Source organism: Bombus vosnesenskii, unplaced genomic scaffold (assembly GCF_011952255.1).
Source record: "Bombus vosnesenskii isolate JDL3184/JDL3185 unplaced genomic scaffold, Bvos_JDL3184-5_v1.1 scf7180000013264, whole genome shotgun sequence".
In the NCBI taxonomy this organism is placed as follows: domain Eukaryota; kingdom Metazoa; phylum Arthropoda; class Insecta; order Hymenoptera; family Apidae; genus Bombus; species Bombus vosnesenskii.
In genome coordinates this window covers 7,210,113-7,225,489 of record NW_022882924.1, presented here as the reverse complement: position 1 = coordinate 7,225,489, position 15,377 = coordinate 7,210,113, and the positions used below count along the sequence as shown (strand labels likewise).

Below are 15,377 nucleotides of genomic sequence, written 5' to 3'. Positions count from 1 at the left end.
AACACGACCTGTTACACGCGTCGCGTGCAATCAATGCGCGCGTCACGACGCTCGCAAATGTATCTAGTGTTAACATTAAAAATAAAATATGCATTTTCGCTTTCTCTCGCAACGTTCCATCTTACTCTCGTTCGCAGATTAGCGCGGAATCCAAACGATAAGATCGCCATGCAATCGCGAAACCATGAGAATCGTTGAAAAGTAATTAACAAGCAGCTGTTCTTTTTGTTCGACGAACATTCGATCAACGTACGCCCGAGGCGAAGGCAACCGCGCGATAAGAGGCGAAAAGCACAAGAGATCGTCGACAGAATGGAACGCTCCTAGGGAATCGGGGAAATAGGAGCGGAAATTAGTCGATTAAAACAGGATCAAAACCATCTCGAAATTACGCTTGCATGCGTGGCTCGTTTCCCACGGAAAACCACACATGCCATAGAATCGAAGTATGAAAGTTTAAAAGACGAAAGAACCCTCTGCCAATTAATTACCAGTGTCATCGGTTCGGCTATTCAGGGATCGGCCACGATGAAAAACACATCGACGGCAACCAATTAGGCGAACCATTTCCAATTATACCAGACGGAAACGTCTCTATACCGTTGAACGGTTTCTAGTCCACTTTATGGATCGAGCGTATCCTCTGATCGAAACGTGAACCGAGAGCGAATACGTATTATCATCTCACCTGTAACGAGGAGAACGAATTTGTTGGAACGCGTGAAATGTACATCGATGATTTGACATCGATTTGAAGTACACGATAAGGAAGCATAGAGAGATGAGACGATGGAAGTAACCGCGACTCGAGAGGTCGATGGAAACGCGCGAAAGCGGTTTTAAGAGAAGAGCCGGAATGACCAACCTGTTACTTGAAAGCTGCGGAAGCTTCCGAGCGGGGAAATGCGTGCGTTCTTTCAGCCGCGCTCTCGCGTTCAGCTGCCCCTCCGGATGGATACACGTGCTCCCGTATATTCTACAAACGTACGTGGCCACTTAAGTAGCGATACGTGTATTTTTAACAAACAGTGTGTTTCTTTACTCTCTGTTTCCCGTAGTTGGTTTTAGCGTCTATGCGTAGTTAATGTGTGCGCGCGGACACGTATGTTCACGCGCTGCGTGTACCTGATGTACGTGTATACCTGTGTGTACGCGTACGTATATATGTGTATTTCTAGGTATGTGTCAAGTTCTAAGTACAAGGTGTGCCTATACGCGGTTCTCCGTGGCTGGAAAAAGCGACGGCGCGCATGCCCGCTTTATTAGACGCGCAAAGAAAAACTCGCGGCGAGCGACCAACTTGACGGAGAATGGACAAACAAAAAAATAGAATCACCGTTATATCTAGAGCGACGATATCGTCGGGCAGGCTGCCCGGCTTGCACTGCCCGGGTCTCCTGTTTCTCCCACCGAGCGAACCACTCGCCCCTCCGATTCCCGTCTCTCCCGGCTCTCCTGCCTCTCCTGTCTTCTGCCTGGCGCTCTCCTTACACCCCCGTTTCGCCAACCCCCGCCACTTCGAACGCGCCTGCCGAAAAAGCTCGCCTATTCTATACGCTACCTCTCGCCCCTTTTCATACTCCTTTTACCCTCTTCCCTCTTTACCCTCCTCCTCAACGATCGTCCTTTTCGCTCCTTCAATCCCCTTCAATGCCGTTTCCTCTCGTTCTCAATACGGTTCTGTCAGCCGTGACTTCGACTCGCAGACTCTAAAACGAACTCTCTCTCTCTGAACACGATGCCTCTATATCCCTCGTCCTCGCTCTATCTTTCTCTTTCTTGCCGTTCTCACGTCCCACCGCGAACCTCAGCTCAAGGCGCAAGCTCGTCCTTCTCTCCCGGATAGGAGAAGGGAAAAAGACTGTCGACCAGGTGGAATATCCTCGGGAGAACCCAAGGGATCTCGACGACGAGGCGCACCTTCCCTATTCGCGCGCATTTTCACGCACGTGGACGGAACGCACGGGGGTTGAAATGAGATCCGCGTCCTCCACGGACAGACAATCGCGATTCCGAGGGATCTTTCGAAACTTTCTCTCTTAGCGTCGAGCCGGTGGAGCTTGAAAAAGAAGGAGCAGAAACTCGCAACCCCCCTAGTACCGGTTCGGTCGTTTCTACGAGAACACAGAGAAACGGTTCGTTCAAACGAGAAGCTACGTGACGCAAAGACGCATCGAAATATTAGAAAAAGAAAATTGCTCATTTCTCTGACAGATTTTGCTCGATAAAGGATAAAAGATAATTTTAAGATGCAGAAATATATCGCAACGTCGATTAACGGTACGAGACTATTATCCATCGATCGATTCGCTTTCGCCCCTCGAAATAAAATTTCCTAACGAAGGCTTAACCTAAATTCACGGTTCCACTTTATCGATATTCCCGTCAAACTTTCTCCTGGCTTCTAATAACGAAAAAATTGATGGCACGAAAAGGAAACTGTTGGCGCTTTGATGCATCTTCGTCTCTGCTGTTGTCGTTACTTCGAAATTGACTTCTTCGCTAGGTCCTCGAAAAACGGACGAGAGGACAATAGATATGGGTAGAACAGGAGACAAAAGCCTGCATCTAAGGGATCAATTGGTTGGAAAATTCGAGCAATGGAGCCGGCTGCAGGTAACGTGAAAAACGACGCATGAAATAGAATTTTCAGAAACAGTGCTTGTTGCTCGTCGAAAATAAAAGCTCACGATTGTATTATACGCGGAGATCGTTGGCGACCCGCTTTGTAAACTGATGCGTTTCCTATATCCAGAAAAATCGAAACGTTTCTCCCCTGCGCGATATATCGATCAATTTTATGTAAACAGCTGACACACGCGACGGTTTTTCATTGCGGAGAAAAAAGGTACGCGTGAAAAACGCTTTGTTCCCCTTGACTTTCAATTTCTCGCTTTTTCTTTTTTCTACTTTTTTGTTGCTTTTTTCCCCATGCGGTCGCGAGTGTTTTGCCGCGGGATCGAAAAATTACTATTAATACAAGCTTCAACATACCGTGCAGCGGGTTTTGTCGGCACAGTCGGATGTTTCAATTTACCTTACAATCCATTAAAATAGATAAGCGACGCTGTTAACGTAATGCAACGTTATCAAATATTCAGGTTTCATCAGACTAGCGAGTACATGGCCCGCACTTCCGGAAACTTCATTTTACTCGATCTAACAGGCAGAGCATTTTGTTCGAGAAAAAATATATACCTTGTGTAGGGTAATCTGTTGCAGATCGAATCTCGAAGATTTCGTTTTAATATTTAGCACGTGTTATGAAATTTACTCCTATTCTATGAATCTTGCTGACTTGTTTCTGGAATCGAATTTTGACCGAAGTTTGAAGAAATGAAACTTTTGTTCGTGTTACTTGTTATCTTAAATCAGATTAATATCATTATATCTTATAAAAATTGTACAACGTCCAATAAGCATTATCACTTATATTGTTGTCGTTCAAACAAATCAGATTGTTTAGCGTACTTAATAATTAAAGGAGCGATTCTCTTCAGAATTCTTTTAAAGAACTTTATATATACAATAAGATAGAAAGTTAAATATAACAATAAAATAAAAGCGAAAAAATTTCATTCTTCATTTTTGACTTATTTTCACATGTAGAATGATCTTCTGCAGATCCTCCTCTCCTCTCTAATTAAGGATTGGTCAAATTATCTTTGTAAAATCTTTGTATTCATGAAAACGAAAGACGATTGTGCTTTTGATTAGACTTTCTTTCCATTTGCATCACTTTGAACACATTTAAGTCAATTTAAAATTCTCTACACTTAGCTATCTAAAATTCATATCAGATCCGCTTAAAAATCTGTTTTAGGCAACACATTGAAGATCATCGTACTTACGTGTCTATCTTATTAGAGATGTATACAGAATAAACTGACACTATAGTCCGAGGAGATCTTTCCAAGCAGTGTCAGACTTCAGCACTATACCCATGGTATACCCGTGAGTCATTCTCGAAAGCACGTCTAGAAGATCCCACGGGCATTCCCTTATCTTGCATTGTCGAGCTGGGTCGCAGATCTTCTCACAACTGCCTGAGGTTCTCTTTAAAAAACGCAATGCACGAACATCGTGTGGCAGCTTATGAAGCTGTCTCTTGAATACCTAATCCACTGCCTCAACCACAGCCATTTTAAAATCCGCTAACAATGCCCCAACTTCAGTTTCGACAATTAGGTACTAATTACGTCGTAATTAGCGCTGTAGTTAATAAGTTATCAGTACCTAAATACTTACTTTATTAGTAATTGGTAGCTCGTAATTGGTAGTTTAGCGTGCAACGAATTTTTTTTTTTTCTTTTGTTGAAAACTTTTCGATCACAGCTTTATCCTTTTGCAAATTGTTTATCTTGTTTTATTTTATTTCATTTTATGTATTTTTTATTAAGTTACGAATATAGTAGCAGCGACGAGTGGCGAGGATAGCGGCGTGTAGCAATGAGATCCGAAACAATTCGAATTATGATTCAAGACTCAATGGAGACTTTTACGAGTTTTAAGCTTCGAATCCTATTCGAAGTTATTCAAATTTGTCGCCGCATACACGATAGAGATTCGAACTGTTTCAGATCTCACACCACTACTCGCCGCTTCGCTATAATCTCGTACTTAGACGTTTCTAGTATATTGATTTTGTAATTCATTTTTGTGTCGTCATTATTTATTTAAACCGAATTGCGTTACCGATTATTGATTATTTCAATAGCGTTCAACGTGTAATTAGGTAGCCAACTGTTTAGGTATGAATTACGTAATCAACTAATCGATTTAAAAACATGCAATTGACGTATGACGTATATGGAATCGAAATGGCAAATTTTGGATTTGATTAGATACGACATATTACTATTATTAATATTAGCAAACTACCTTTCGTAAAACACAAACTTTTAGTTTGAAACATTAACACAATAACGTAGCAAAAATTTGTTGTTGAAGTGAAGGAAAAATAACAGATATTTGTTTATTATAATCCTGTAAATTTAAAAGCATGAAACATTTTGAAACTATACGAGTATTTATAATTTAGAAGATATATTAACATCAATTGCATTGCTATATTTAATGCATAACTAACATAGCTAATAAGCAGTTTAGTTAACACATTCGCAACATTACGTATTACTGTTAAATATGCTATAAAAAGAAAATAATAGTATAATTTCTGCTAAATAATATAAATACTTGAAACTTCATTTTTAGGTTGTCGAATAATCATGTACAAAAATTAGTAGGTATAACTACATAGAAAGAAAAATACTTAGTTAAGCCTAAAATATGCTGAAACATAATCGCAGGAAAATATTTAGGTAAAGTATTCAACGATATTTCAATATTTTAAGACTTGTACGCCATTAATAAAATATGTAAAAATTAATGAAATTTGTGATCTTCGGAAAGTACAATGGAAAAATCAATAATGCAGCAGGGAATATTCGTGGTGTATATTAATATTGAACAAATGCAATTGTAATTTAAAATTAACTTAGCTGAAATTACTGATTTTTATCATTGATTTGATAATATTCATCAAAATCGTAAAAATATATTCGTCGATGCATATTTTTATACGCAAATATAACCTATATATTATAATATCCCAATTAAAAAATCAATACTAATTAAAAATGCATTAATTCTAGTCAACATACATTCATTTCCTTTTAGTTTTATTTAAAATATGGTTAAACATATAAAGTAAAATTAAATTCATTAGAGAATATATATACTTTGTAAATAATCAATGTTTTGAAGTAAATCAGAAGAAGTTATACAAATCGCGAATTCTGATTATCATAGATGCAAGTTTGCTGTCGTGAAACTGGTGCCGACAGTAATTCGTAACAGTAATGCGAAAGGATTATCAAGGAAATTGAAGTAACTATGTGATTACACGAGAATCTCTCGACGAAGCGCCTTAGGTCCAAACAGATAAAGCTATAGTACGATAAATTTTGTACCGGATAATTTCTTTCGTGAAAAATATGCGAAAACGAAAAATTAATTTAATAATGTAAACAAGTATCAACTATATATGTTAAATTATTCATACGAATGTTTTCCAAATATATTAAGATAATATTTAGCCTCCTGGACATTTTACAACTTATTCTTTGGAAGACTATTTTTATGTTAATTCTTATATCATCAACAGAAATCTATAATTTTTCATTATTAAGAATATTAAATAAAGAAAACATCATTTTTCTTATAACATTTTGGCAATGTAAATATTTACATACGTACATGTTGTGTACATATTACAATAGAGACATTACGGCATGTATGCATACTAATAGACAATTAATGAATTAAATTTATGCTTTCTGTATATTTTTATATTTTGTATTCGTATTAATAACTAATAATCAAGCTAGTATTTTAAAAAAATGTTTTCTAACATAATCCTGTTTTGTATTATCTTACATAAGCTTCAATACATGTATGTATGTATGTATGTGTGTGCGTGCGTGCGTGCGCGCGTGTGTGGGGGGGGCGTTGTGTGTGTGATTGTGTGTGTGTGTGTGTGTGTATATATATATATATGAATTGAACGCATGCGCTGAAACTTGAAATAAACCAAATGATCGAAGGTAAGTGAAAAAAATGGAAATATGATATATTCTGTAAATGTGATTATTGAGTTTCTGTAAAAAAATATATAGTATATGTAATTCTATATTTTTTTAGATATATATAATAAATAATATTGAAAAATACTATTTAAATTAAGAAAAACTGTATTATATCATAACTTTTACAAAGTTTCTACAAAAGAAATTACGTATAAGATATTTTGCTATTAATTAAGGTGAAAGTACTGCTATAGTCTTGTGAGTGAATACAGAATTTACGTATATTACATCAGTATAGTAATTTTTTATAAAGCTAGGCTGAGCTGATAAAGGTTATGTGAAGTTGTGTTTTATAATTATATAATCATTTCTTTTAACAGAAACAAAAACGCGAAAATAATAACCACAGTAGTGTGATTGCTTATCAAAAAAAGGAGAAATTTATACAATGCAATCCGGTGAATGGCAAGATTAATGTTTGTTAAGTATTACATTATCAAATTTTCTATTTATTTATATTAGTTTTGTTACAGATGAGAAAGATAGTGACTTGATGCCAAAATTAGATCTTGTAAGAGATAAAAGTAAATTAAAATATAGTGATATAATATATATGAAACAAGCAGAAGAAGCAGCTATTCAAAGAGCATCCCAATATGCAAAAAGACGTAACAAGTGTGCAAAAGCAGGTTTTGCTCTAGCTGGTTTATCTTTAGGAATTTATCTGTATACCATATATGCTGTAAAACAGGAAACATTTTTAAATGATCTATATGAACCCGAAAAAATAATTGAAAAACCTAGTTCAAAAGCTAACGTCGCTTAAAATTATTTGTATTTGTATCATATGAGACATTACTCTTACCTACATATTATCTAAATACAAATAAAAAAAGAACTATGTCAACTCTAAGGTTACCACCTTTACCAAGTATAAAAAATTTGTTAAAAATATATAAATTGCGTGCAGTGAAACAGCTTTCTCAAAACTTTATCTTAGATCAAAATTTGTCAGATAAAATAATAAGAAAAACAGGAAATCTCTCTGATTGTCATGTATTAGAAGTTGGTCCTGGTCCTGGTGGACTAACTCGATCTATTTTAAAGCATCAACCAAATAAAGTAATTGTCGTTGAAAAAGACAAAAGATTTGAGCCGACGTTAGAAATGTTGGCAGATGCTTTTGCAGCGGTTAATGGTAACATGGAAATTATTTTTGATGACATAATGAGGTTTAACATGACTACTGTTCTCCCACGAACTGAAGCAAAAGCTTGGACAGATAAAAGTCCAAGAATTAGATTAATTGGTAATTTACCATTTAATATATCAACACCTTTGATAATAAAGTGGCTACATGCAGTTTGTGAAAAAACTGGCCCTTGGGAATTTGGAAGAACTAGAATGACATTAACATTTCAAAAAGAAGTTGCTGAACGATTAGTAGCTGAACCATCAGATTTACAAAGATGTAGATTATCTGTAATGGCACAAGCTTGGACAAAACCAATATTACATTTTATTATACCAGGTATATTAATTCAGATCTTTTTAGGTTGTTTAATTTTTACATTTTTTGTTCATAAAAAATTTAATACATTTATTTTTGCTAAAAATAGGTAGTTCCTTTGTTCCTAAACCGGATGTTGATGTTGGTCTTGTAACATTTGCACCTTTAACTGTTCCACGTACAAAACATGAATTTACAATTTTTGAGAAAGTTACACGACACATTTTTAGTTTTCGTCAAAAATACAGTATACGAGGTATAGAGTAAGTAAAGATCACAGAAAAATATTTTTACATTCAACAATTTATCCTTTATATATTATCATATTTTATATTGGTAAACAATAGTTATAAGAGTAATCAAAAGAATTATAGAATTCAGTAATACAATTCTGAAATTTTTATATACATTTCAGAACATTATTTCCTCTAGAATATCGGAAAGAATTGGGACAAATGATGTATAATCTTTCTGATTTGGACCCACAAACAAGACCAATGCAACTTACAGTAGAGGATATTGATAAACTTGTTAGTGCATATAAATATTTATTAGAAAAGCACCCAGAAATAAGGTTTTATGAATATCGTGCGTCACGCCGCATAGTATCATTATCCAATACAAAGGATATAGAAGTCGTGGAATGTACAGACTAAAATTTGCCTTGAAATCTTGTAAAATAAACATAAATAACAATAATTTCATTTTTGCTATACTTTTTTATGTTTACTTTTATTCACATATATCATGAATGGTTTAATAAATCAAAAGAATTTATAAATTATTTAATATTTATACTGCTGTTAATAATTATACGTGTAAATATTTTTGAAAATATGATTCATTCCATTTGCCAGTCTCGTTATCACATTAAATTTTAATTTTACCAGGTTAACCTATCAATTTTAAATCCGCAATTACGTTATTGAAAGTAATTTAACAACTATTATTTTAAATACTTCCACGATTGTAACAATTTTATGTATCTTTTTCTCATAGAAACACTAAATAATTTATGAATGCAATAATAAAGAATTCGGTTATATTTTTTATCGTAAAAAATTAAAAATCATAATTACATTAAAATACATTAATTTCAATTTCAAGTAATTTGCACGAGACCAGCTCTTTACATTACATTATGTGTATATTGCTTGAAAATAGAGTATAAGATGTAAGTAGTAATATACAAGATACATAACATTTTGTACTAGTAAATGTATGTATAATATTTTAATAATACATATATTGTAAAGATACAGAAGACACTGAATAAAAGGAAGAATTTGAACATGATAGTTGAATCACTCTTCTAAATCTAAACCTTCTAATTCTTCTTCTAAGCCTTCTAAATCTTCCTCTTTAAATAGGTTTTCATTAATTGCTAATGCAGCTGCACCTTCACCAACAGTAACTGCCATAATAATATAAGTTATTAATCTCAAAATATTATTTTAAAACATTGAATATATTTTCTACAAACCAGTGGAGCCGCTTTCGTTGTTTATATCTTTATTATTTTTCAACCGATCTGCACCAGCTACAGTTATTCCAGAAGTATCAATTTCACTAGCTTCAAGTGCGAGTCTGTCCATGTCAAGTTCTCTATATTCTACTTTCTCTTCAGTCTCATCTTCCTCGCGGACATAACTAGATATTGCTTCGTCTCCATCGTCAATGCCTAAAAATATTTTCAAAGTAAATTTTATACATGTGCTAAGAACATAAAATATGTAAGATATAAAACAATAAAGAAAAATACCATCTCCAGCTGCAAGCTCAGGATTAAAGTAGAACATTTCTCTGCCAGAAATACCAACTTGACGTCCCGCTTTGTAATCGTTCCGTCTTTTTTCTTCATCTTTCAGTGCTTGCTCTTTCTTTTCTTTTAGTTTTCTCTTCTTCCATGCCAAAAATGTCTCTAATGTTATTTTAGTCTGCCAGAAAATGTCAAACAAATTATACATTTTAAGAAAATATATTAAATACTAAAAATATTTATGAAATATAAATATAAAAGTTCATATTATATTGTTTTATAGATTATTAAAATATATTCATACTTGATTTGGTCCCAAATTGGCTCTTTCTGTTTCAATTAAATCTTCTAAAGAAATTTCATCTTTTTTATCTTCTTTCTTTTTATCTTTCTTAAGGACAAAACCTGGTGGTAATGCGTGCCTGTAGATACATTTTTGCCCCGATGGACATTCCCAAAACCAACCATATTTTGATTTTTCAACTGCTTCTAGGAAATGTTTACAAATCTAAAATTAAACATATTATTTACTTTCTCATTTTTCAAAAAACTAGTAGCAAAATATTATGAATTTGAGCTTACAATATCTGTTGTTGGACGATTACCACTGCCATGCTTCTTCTCAACAACTTCTTTCAATTTATCTTCATCCCATTTATCCATGGTATCAGTTTCTTTATCATCATCTCTCATATCACAGTATAATGAACGTTTTTCTGCTTTTCTTTCTATACTTAAATCATGAGAAAATTTGCATTTATCACCTTTTGTACATTGTCCTTGTTTAAAGAATGCACATACTACTGATTTAGGATCAGTTCCTGCAAAAAAGTAAATAACTATTTTGTTATGTTCTTTTTGTGTTTATCTATAATAAGGTAAAAATAATAAAACGATAAAATAACTGTGAATATTAGAACTTATGCTAATGTAATATATTCAAACAATTCTTGATAATTGTATTATATCTTTTAACTAAGTGCTGCAATAACCTTACTCAGTTAATACCTTTATCTATTTTTTGTGTTTGCACAGGTTTAAATATGAGAGCTAATTCTTTCTGCTCCTTTAATTTTTTTTCTTTTTCAAGTTTTTTAATATTAGGATCTTCTAATTTCCGTGAATTAACACCACCTGATTTTACCTGCTTCTCTACTTGCTGAATAAATTTCTGTTGTTTGGCACCTTTCTTGTTCTTTATACCAAAAGTCTTATCCTAGAAGAAAAATTAATATTTAAGTGAAAAAATATGAAGAGTAACAAATCTCAGTACAAATCTCATATACATGTTTAAAATAAAGAATATGGTATTTTAAGGTTATAAATGTTTGTACTTAAATACCTCAATAACTTTCTCTTTTTTCTTCTGCTCCGCCTTCTTACTGGGAGCAGGTGCCTTTTTGGGTGGCATTTCATTCGCTTTTCTGTATTTACGGATGGCAAATATAGAAAATTTAATAACAGAAGATACAAATGTACAGAAATTTACTTCTGAATCATGGAACAATTCATACACGTATACATTTATAAATGTAAATGTAGTAGTAACACGAAATGGACCATAAAATACATATTCTGTATATAAGAAAGTGTGAACGATAATAAACGAACTGGACACATTAAACTTTTTTATTCAGCAAGTTCTATCTTATATAAATATATTTATCCATAAATTTTATTTTAGAAACATTCTTTTTAATTCGAAATTTCGACCTCATCAAACATAAGTAGTAATTATAATACATTATCATTTAATTATTATTTATAAAAGTATAAAGCGTTGATGTAGTATAGTATTAGACTCATAATAAAGTTGTATAATAAAACTATGTTAAAAATGTATCTATAAATGTTATTACTGTATCTGACTCTACTTACCTTTTGATCATTTCATAATAAGTACTTTATAGCATAAATTAAAAATCGAATAGAATATTACATATTTCTTTACTTATCTGTTTAACATTGATGTTAGAAATATTATATTAACATAAAATAATTAAAGATATATAATATGTTATAATACATCATTTGACAAATCATAGTACGTATAACGCAATCCATTTGTTGGGTTAAATCTTTCCGCTCTGTATATTCTATGTTCTTCGACGCTAACGTGGAGCGTGTTCAATTCCTTTCTTATCCGTAGATTGTGGTTAGAATCGCTTTAATCCGATTTTCTTTAAGATCTGAAATGGCGAAATTCGATTTAACATCACGTATAGGTCAATATCTTGACCGGCATTTAGTTTTTCCACTTTTGGAATTCCTATCTGCAAAACAGGTATAATAAAAAAAAAGAATATTTTTGCTTTAGACAGTTTGGTTATAATACACTTGTGCTTCTTAGATTTACGATGAGGACGAATTACTTCAAGCTAAGCTCGATATTCTTAGCAAAACAAATATGATAGATTATACAATTGACATTCGGAAACAGCTTTATCCTAACTTAGAAGTGCCAGAGGTACAAATAAATTTAATAAGTGATAATTATATGTTTATAAATAACAAGCATGATTGAGAACTTCAAATTGTAGGAATTGAAAGCTCGTCGTGCAGATGTACTACAAGAACTTGGTATTTTACAAAATAATGTGTCTGTCGTTGTGCAACTTATGAATAATGAAGAAGTTATGAAGAAAATGGAAAATATGCGAGATTCTAAAGCATTGAACAATTATCTTACTCAAGAATCTGAGGTAAGTGAAATGAAACCACATACGGTATCTTATTTTTGTATAAATCTAACAAATTAACATAAAAAATATTAAAAAACATTTTTCTATCAAGTTTTGATGTATAGTATTTATGTATCTCTTATATATTTTAACAAATCTATTTTAATTTACATATATTATCTTTTTATAGTTTAGAGTGGAAATGATGGATAGTTTTGTGAAATTAGCAAAATATCGTTATGAATGTGGCAATTATTCTGTTTCTACATCATATTTATATTTTTATATGCTTATAATGCCACCAACTGATAAGGTAATGATATAATAGTTATATGTTTGATACAAATAGATTAATTTATATTATTTTTAAGATAATAAAGCAGACATTTGTAATTTTTAGAATTATTTAAATGTACTTTGGGGCAAACTGGCATCAGAAATTCTAGTGCAAAATTGGGAAACTGCATTAGAGGATGTAAACAAATTAAGAGAATACATTGATAGCAATGTCATAGGAAATTCTCTTCAAGTATTACAACAAAGAACATGGCTTATTCATTGGAGTTTATTTGTATTTTTTAATCATGTGAAAGGCAGAGATTTAATCGTAGAAATGTTTCTTTATAGACCACAGTATGTGAATATTTTTATAAGTATTGTATTACTAACATAATATACTTTAAGTATGATAAAGGATATAAAATTATGCGCATTTGTTGTTTTACAGTTACCTAAACGCAATTCAGACAATGTGTCCTCATATATTGAGATATTTAGCAGCTGCTGTCATCGTTAATCGTTCCAGGCGATCTATCTTGAAAGATCTTGTAAAAGTAATACAGCAGGTTTGTAGTAATTCTTTATTAGAATATTTGGTAAATATCCACAAAAAAGGAGCCATTTCCGATTTTGTTGATTTTTAAATATGTTGTAAAGCTCGACATTTCAAACAACTTTTCCCTATACATATAACCAACGGTTTGTTTCAGTTTCCAATTTATATGCAAAAATATCCAGTTGCTCTGCCCTACTTTTCAAACTGGTTTGGGTTAGTACATAGTAATATTAATTTGGTTGCTCAGTATTGTTTATATTTATTCTCGGCAATCGAATTAATAATACTACATAGTAATCCAACTCAGCTTAAAAAACAAAGCCGAGCGACCGGATATTTTTGCACATAACTTGAATACTAAGGCTGATCGCCGGTTACATGCATAAGAAAAAATTGTTCAATATGCTAAGATTTACAATATATTTCAAAATTACCAAAATTATAAATGGCTCTCTTTTCGTGAATATTTACCAAATATTTTTAAGTTACACATAATCTTAAGACGTATTAATTATTGTTTATTCTTTACAGGAATCTTATACATATCGTGACCCCATCACAGAATTTCTAGAACATTTATATGTCAATTTTGATTTTGATGGAGCAAGACAAAAACTACAAGAATGTCAAACAGTTGTATTTAATGACTTTTTCTTAATTGCATTACTGAGCGAATTTGTAGAGAACGCACGTTTAATGATCTTTGAAACATTTTGTAGAATACATCAATGTATAAGTATTGGGTATATAATAATTTTATGTTTTTAATTATGTACATTGAAATATTGGAATATATTTTTATAATTCGTTAATACATTTTTATATTACAGAATGCTTGCAGAAAAGCTTAATATGAAAGCAGATGTAGCAGAATGTTGGATCGTTAATCTAATTCGTAATGCACGACTAGATGCCAAAATAGACAGCAAATTAGGGCATGTTGTAATGGGTGGACAGCCCGCATCTCCTTATCAACAATTAGTCGAGAAAATTGAAACTTTAAGTGTTCGTAGTGAAGCATTAGAAAATTTAATTGAACGGAAACTAAAAGCTAAGAATCAAGACCCTGTAAGTATAGTGTGGAACTAACTAAGGTCAGTATCATTCACAATCATTTTTCATACATCAGTATTTTTTCGCTTTTTTCAGTCACCTGATTAACTCAAAATGATTATGATTCTCTCCATCAAGAAATCACACTTTACATATAAATATTCTTAAATATTCATTCCTTTTTTACTAAATTTTTTTAATTATTACATAATTGCTTTCTTAACAATTACATTATTATATAATATACACTTCACTTTCATATAATGAGAATAAAAGGAGAGGCATATTATACTAATACTTGTTCATTAATTTTTTTCAAATTAAGCTATTATACTAAGAATTACACTGTAATTGAATCGTATCCTATACAATATCCAAGGTATTATCCATTCATCAAATCATTCATATATGCATAGATCAAAAGCACAAAAAAATTTTCTCTCTCTAAATGTAATTCGTTTTCTTTTTCTTGTACACATTATAGCAAACTGTTTTATTTTTTGCAGTACCAAATTTCGTGGAATCTGGACTTATGACATCATGATGCAATATGCAGAGATATTGTTTAAAAACATCCAATTGTTTAATTCAACCCCAACCTAAAAGCGAAACACGCGGAGTGAAATAATTCAATTCTATGCATGTAAGCGGAAGCCGGAGTTCTAACGTGAAACGAATATATTTTTATTCATACATTTTTCTTTAAAAAATTAAACTGAATGAATAAAAATATATTTGTAGGAACATTGTATAAATATATGTGTGTACATTACAACATAAAAACCATTGTACTGTTTGTAATATGTATCTGCACATTTCATTATAAGAAACGTGTTAAAAAGAAGTATAATTCAGTAATTCTTTTTAATGTATCTCATTTCAAGTACCTTTAAGTCAGCTCTCTAACAAAAGATTCCTATTTAATCTAAAAAATAAATATATTGTTTTGATC

General features: G+C 32.1%; 5 protein-coding genes across 17 annotated transcripts in view; 3 read left to right on the top strand and 2 right to left on the bottom strand.

Annotated features, from left to right (window-relative positions):
• Positions 1-1,440, bottom strand: part of LOC117238027 (regulating synaptic membrane exocytosis protein 1) — a 145,720-nt gene extending 144,280 nt beyond the window's left edge. For 4 of the 10 annotated variants that reach the window (XR_004494106.1, XM_033502602.1, XM_033502610.1 and 1 more), the window contains exon 1: positions 866-1,264. The gene's annotated coding sequence lies outside the window, so the exon portion shown is untranslated. The other 6 variants (XR_004494107.1, XM_033502594.1, XM_033502571.1 and 3 more) reach the window with 5 other exon arrangements.
• Positions 1,441-6,562: 5,122 nt separating this feature from the next.
• Positions 6,563-7,713, top strand: LOC117238087 (cytochrome c oxidase assembly factor 3, mitochondrial). 3 transcript variants are annotated; one of them, XM_033502723.1, is made up of 3 exons: positions 6,563-6,605; positions 6,968-7,045; positions 7,121-7,713. In XM_033502723.1, the coding sequence occupies exons 2-3, from the start codon at positions 7,036-7,038 to the stop codon at positions 7,411-7,413; spliced, it is 303 nt and encodes a 100-aa protein (XP_033358614.1). In that variant the 5' UTR covers positions 6,563-6,605; positions 6,968-7,035; the 3' UTR covers positions 7,414-7,713. The 3 variants fall into 3 exon arrangements, with proteins under 3 accessions (XP_033358614.1, XP_033358627.1, XP_033358619.1); XM_033502728.1 differs by lacking the exon at positions 6,563-6,605 and adding an exon at positions 6,708-6,845; XM_033502736.1 differs by lacking the exon at positions 6,968-7,045.
• LOC117238075 (dimethyladenosine transferase 1, mitochondrial) lies at positions 7,378-8,799 on the top strand. The gene is made up of 3 exons (XM_033502682.1): positions 7,378-8,118; positions 8,207-8,360; positions 8,513-8,799. Exons 1-3 carry the CDS (start codon positions 7,488-7,490, stop codon positions 8,751-8,753), a joined length of 1,026 nt encoding a protein of 341 aa, XP_033358573.1. The 5' UTR covers positions 7,378-7,487; the 3' UTR covers positions 8,754-8,799.
• Positions 8,800-9,137: 338 nt separating this feature from the next.
• Positions 9,138-11,437, bottom strand: LOC117238074 (zinc finger CCCH domain-containing protein 15 homolog). Its single transcript, XM_033502666.1, has 7 exons — positions 11,199-11,437; positions 10,865-11,072; positions 10,439-10,677; positions 10,161-10,364; positions 9,860-10,034; positions 9,581-9,778; positions 9,138-9,511 (listed from the first exon to the last, which is right to left on the bottom strand). Exons 1-7 carry the CDS (start codon positions 11,265-11,267, stop codon positions 9,402-9,404), a joined length of 1,203 nt encoding a protein of 400 aa, XP_033358557.1. The 5' UTR covers positions 11,268-11,437; the 3' UTR covers positions 9,138-9,401.
• Positions 11,438-11,938: 501 nt separating this feature from the next.
• Positions 11,939-15,275, top strand: LOC117238067 (eukaryotic translation initiation factor 3 subunit E). Of its 2 annotated transcripts, none has more exons than XM_033502650.1 (9): positions 11,939-12,140; positions 12,207-12,323; positions 12,397-12,558; positions 12,728-12,850; positions 12,938-13,170; positions 13,265-13,382; positions 13,904-14,115; positions 14,203-14,466; positions 14,932-15,269. In XM_033502650.1, the coding sequence occupies exons 1-8, from the start codon at positions 12,051-12,053 to the stop codon at positions 14,459-14,461; spliced, it is 1,314 nt and encodes a 437-aa protein (XP_033358541.1). In that variant the 5' UTR covers positions 11,939-12,050; the 3' UTR covers positions 14,462-14,466; positions 14,932-15,269. The 2 variants fall into 2 exon arrangements, with proteins under 2 accessions (XP_033358541.1, XP_033358532.1); XM_033502641.1 differs by having other exon boundaries at positions 11,940-12,140; positions 14,203-14,440; positions 14,932-15,275.
• The last annotated feature ends 102 nt before the right edge of the window (positions 15,276-15,377 follow it).

Coding starts and splice junctions, on each gene's coding strand:
- LOC117238075 (XM_033502682.1), top strand. CDS start 7,488: ATGTCAACTCTAAGGTTACCACCTTTACCAAGTATAAAAAATTTGTTA. Junction 8,119..8,206: donor ATTACATTTTATTATACCAG/GTATATTAATTC, acceptor TGCTAAAAATAG/GTAGTTCCTTTGTTCCTAAA. Junction 8,361..8,512: donor TACAGTATACGAGGTATAGA/GTAAGTAAAGAT, acceptor TATACATTTCAG/AACATTATTTCCTCTAGAAT.
- LOC117238074 (XM_033502666.1), bottom strand. CDS start 11,267: ATGCCACCCAAAAAGGCACCTGCTCCCAGTAAGAAGGCGGAGCAGAAG. Junction 11,073..11,198: donor AAAAAGAGAAAGTTATTGAG/GTATTTAAGTAC, acceptor TTTTTCTTCTAG/GATAAGACTTTTGGTATAAA. Junction 10,365..10,438: donor ATCGTCCAACAACAGATATT/GTAAGCTCAAAT, acceptor GTTTAATTTTAG/ATTTGTAAACATTTCCTAGA.
- LOC117238067 (XM_033502641.1), top strand. CDS start 12,051: ATGGCGAAATTCGATTTAACATCACGTATAGGTCAATATCTTGACCGG. Junction 13,383..13,903: donor TTGTAAAAGTAATACAGCAG/GTTTGTAGTAAT, acceptor TATTCTTTACAG/GAATCTTATACATATCGTGA. Junction 14,441..14,931: donor AAGCTAAGAATCAAGACCCT/GTAAGTATAGTG, acceptor TATTTTTTGCAG/TACCAAATTTCGTGGAATCT.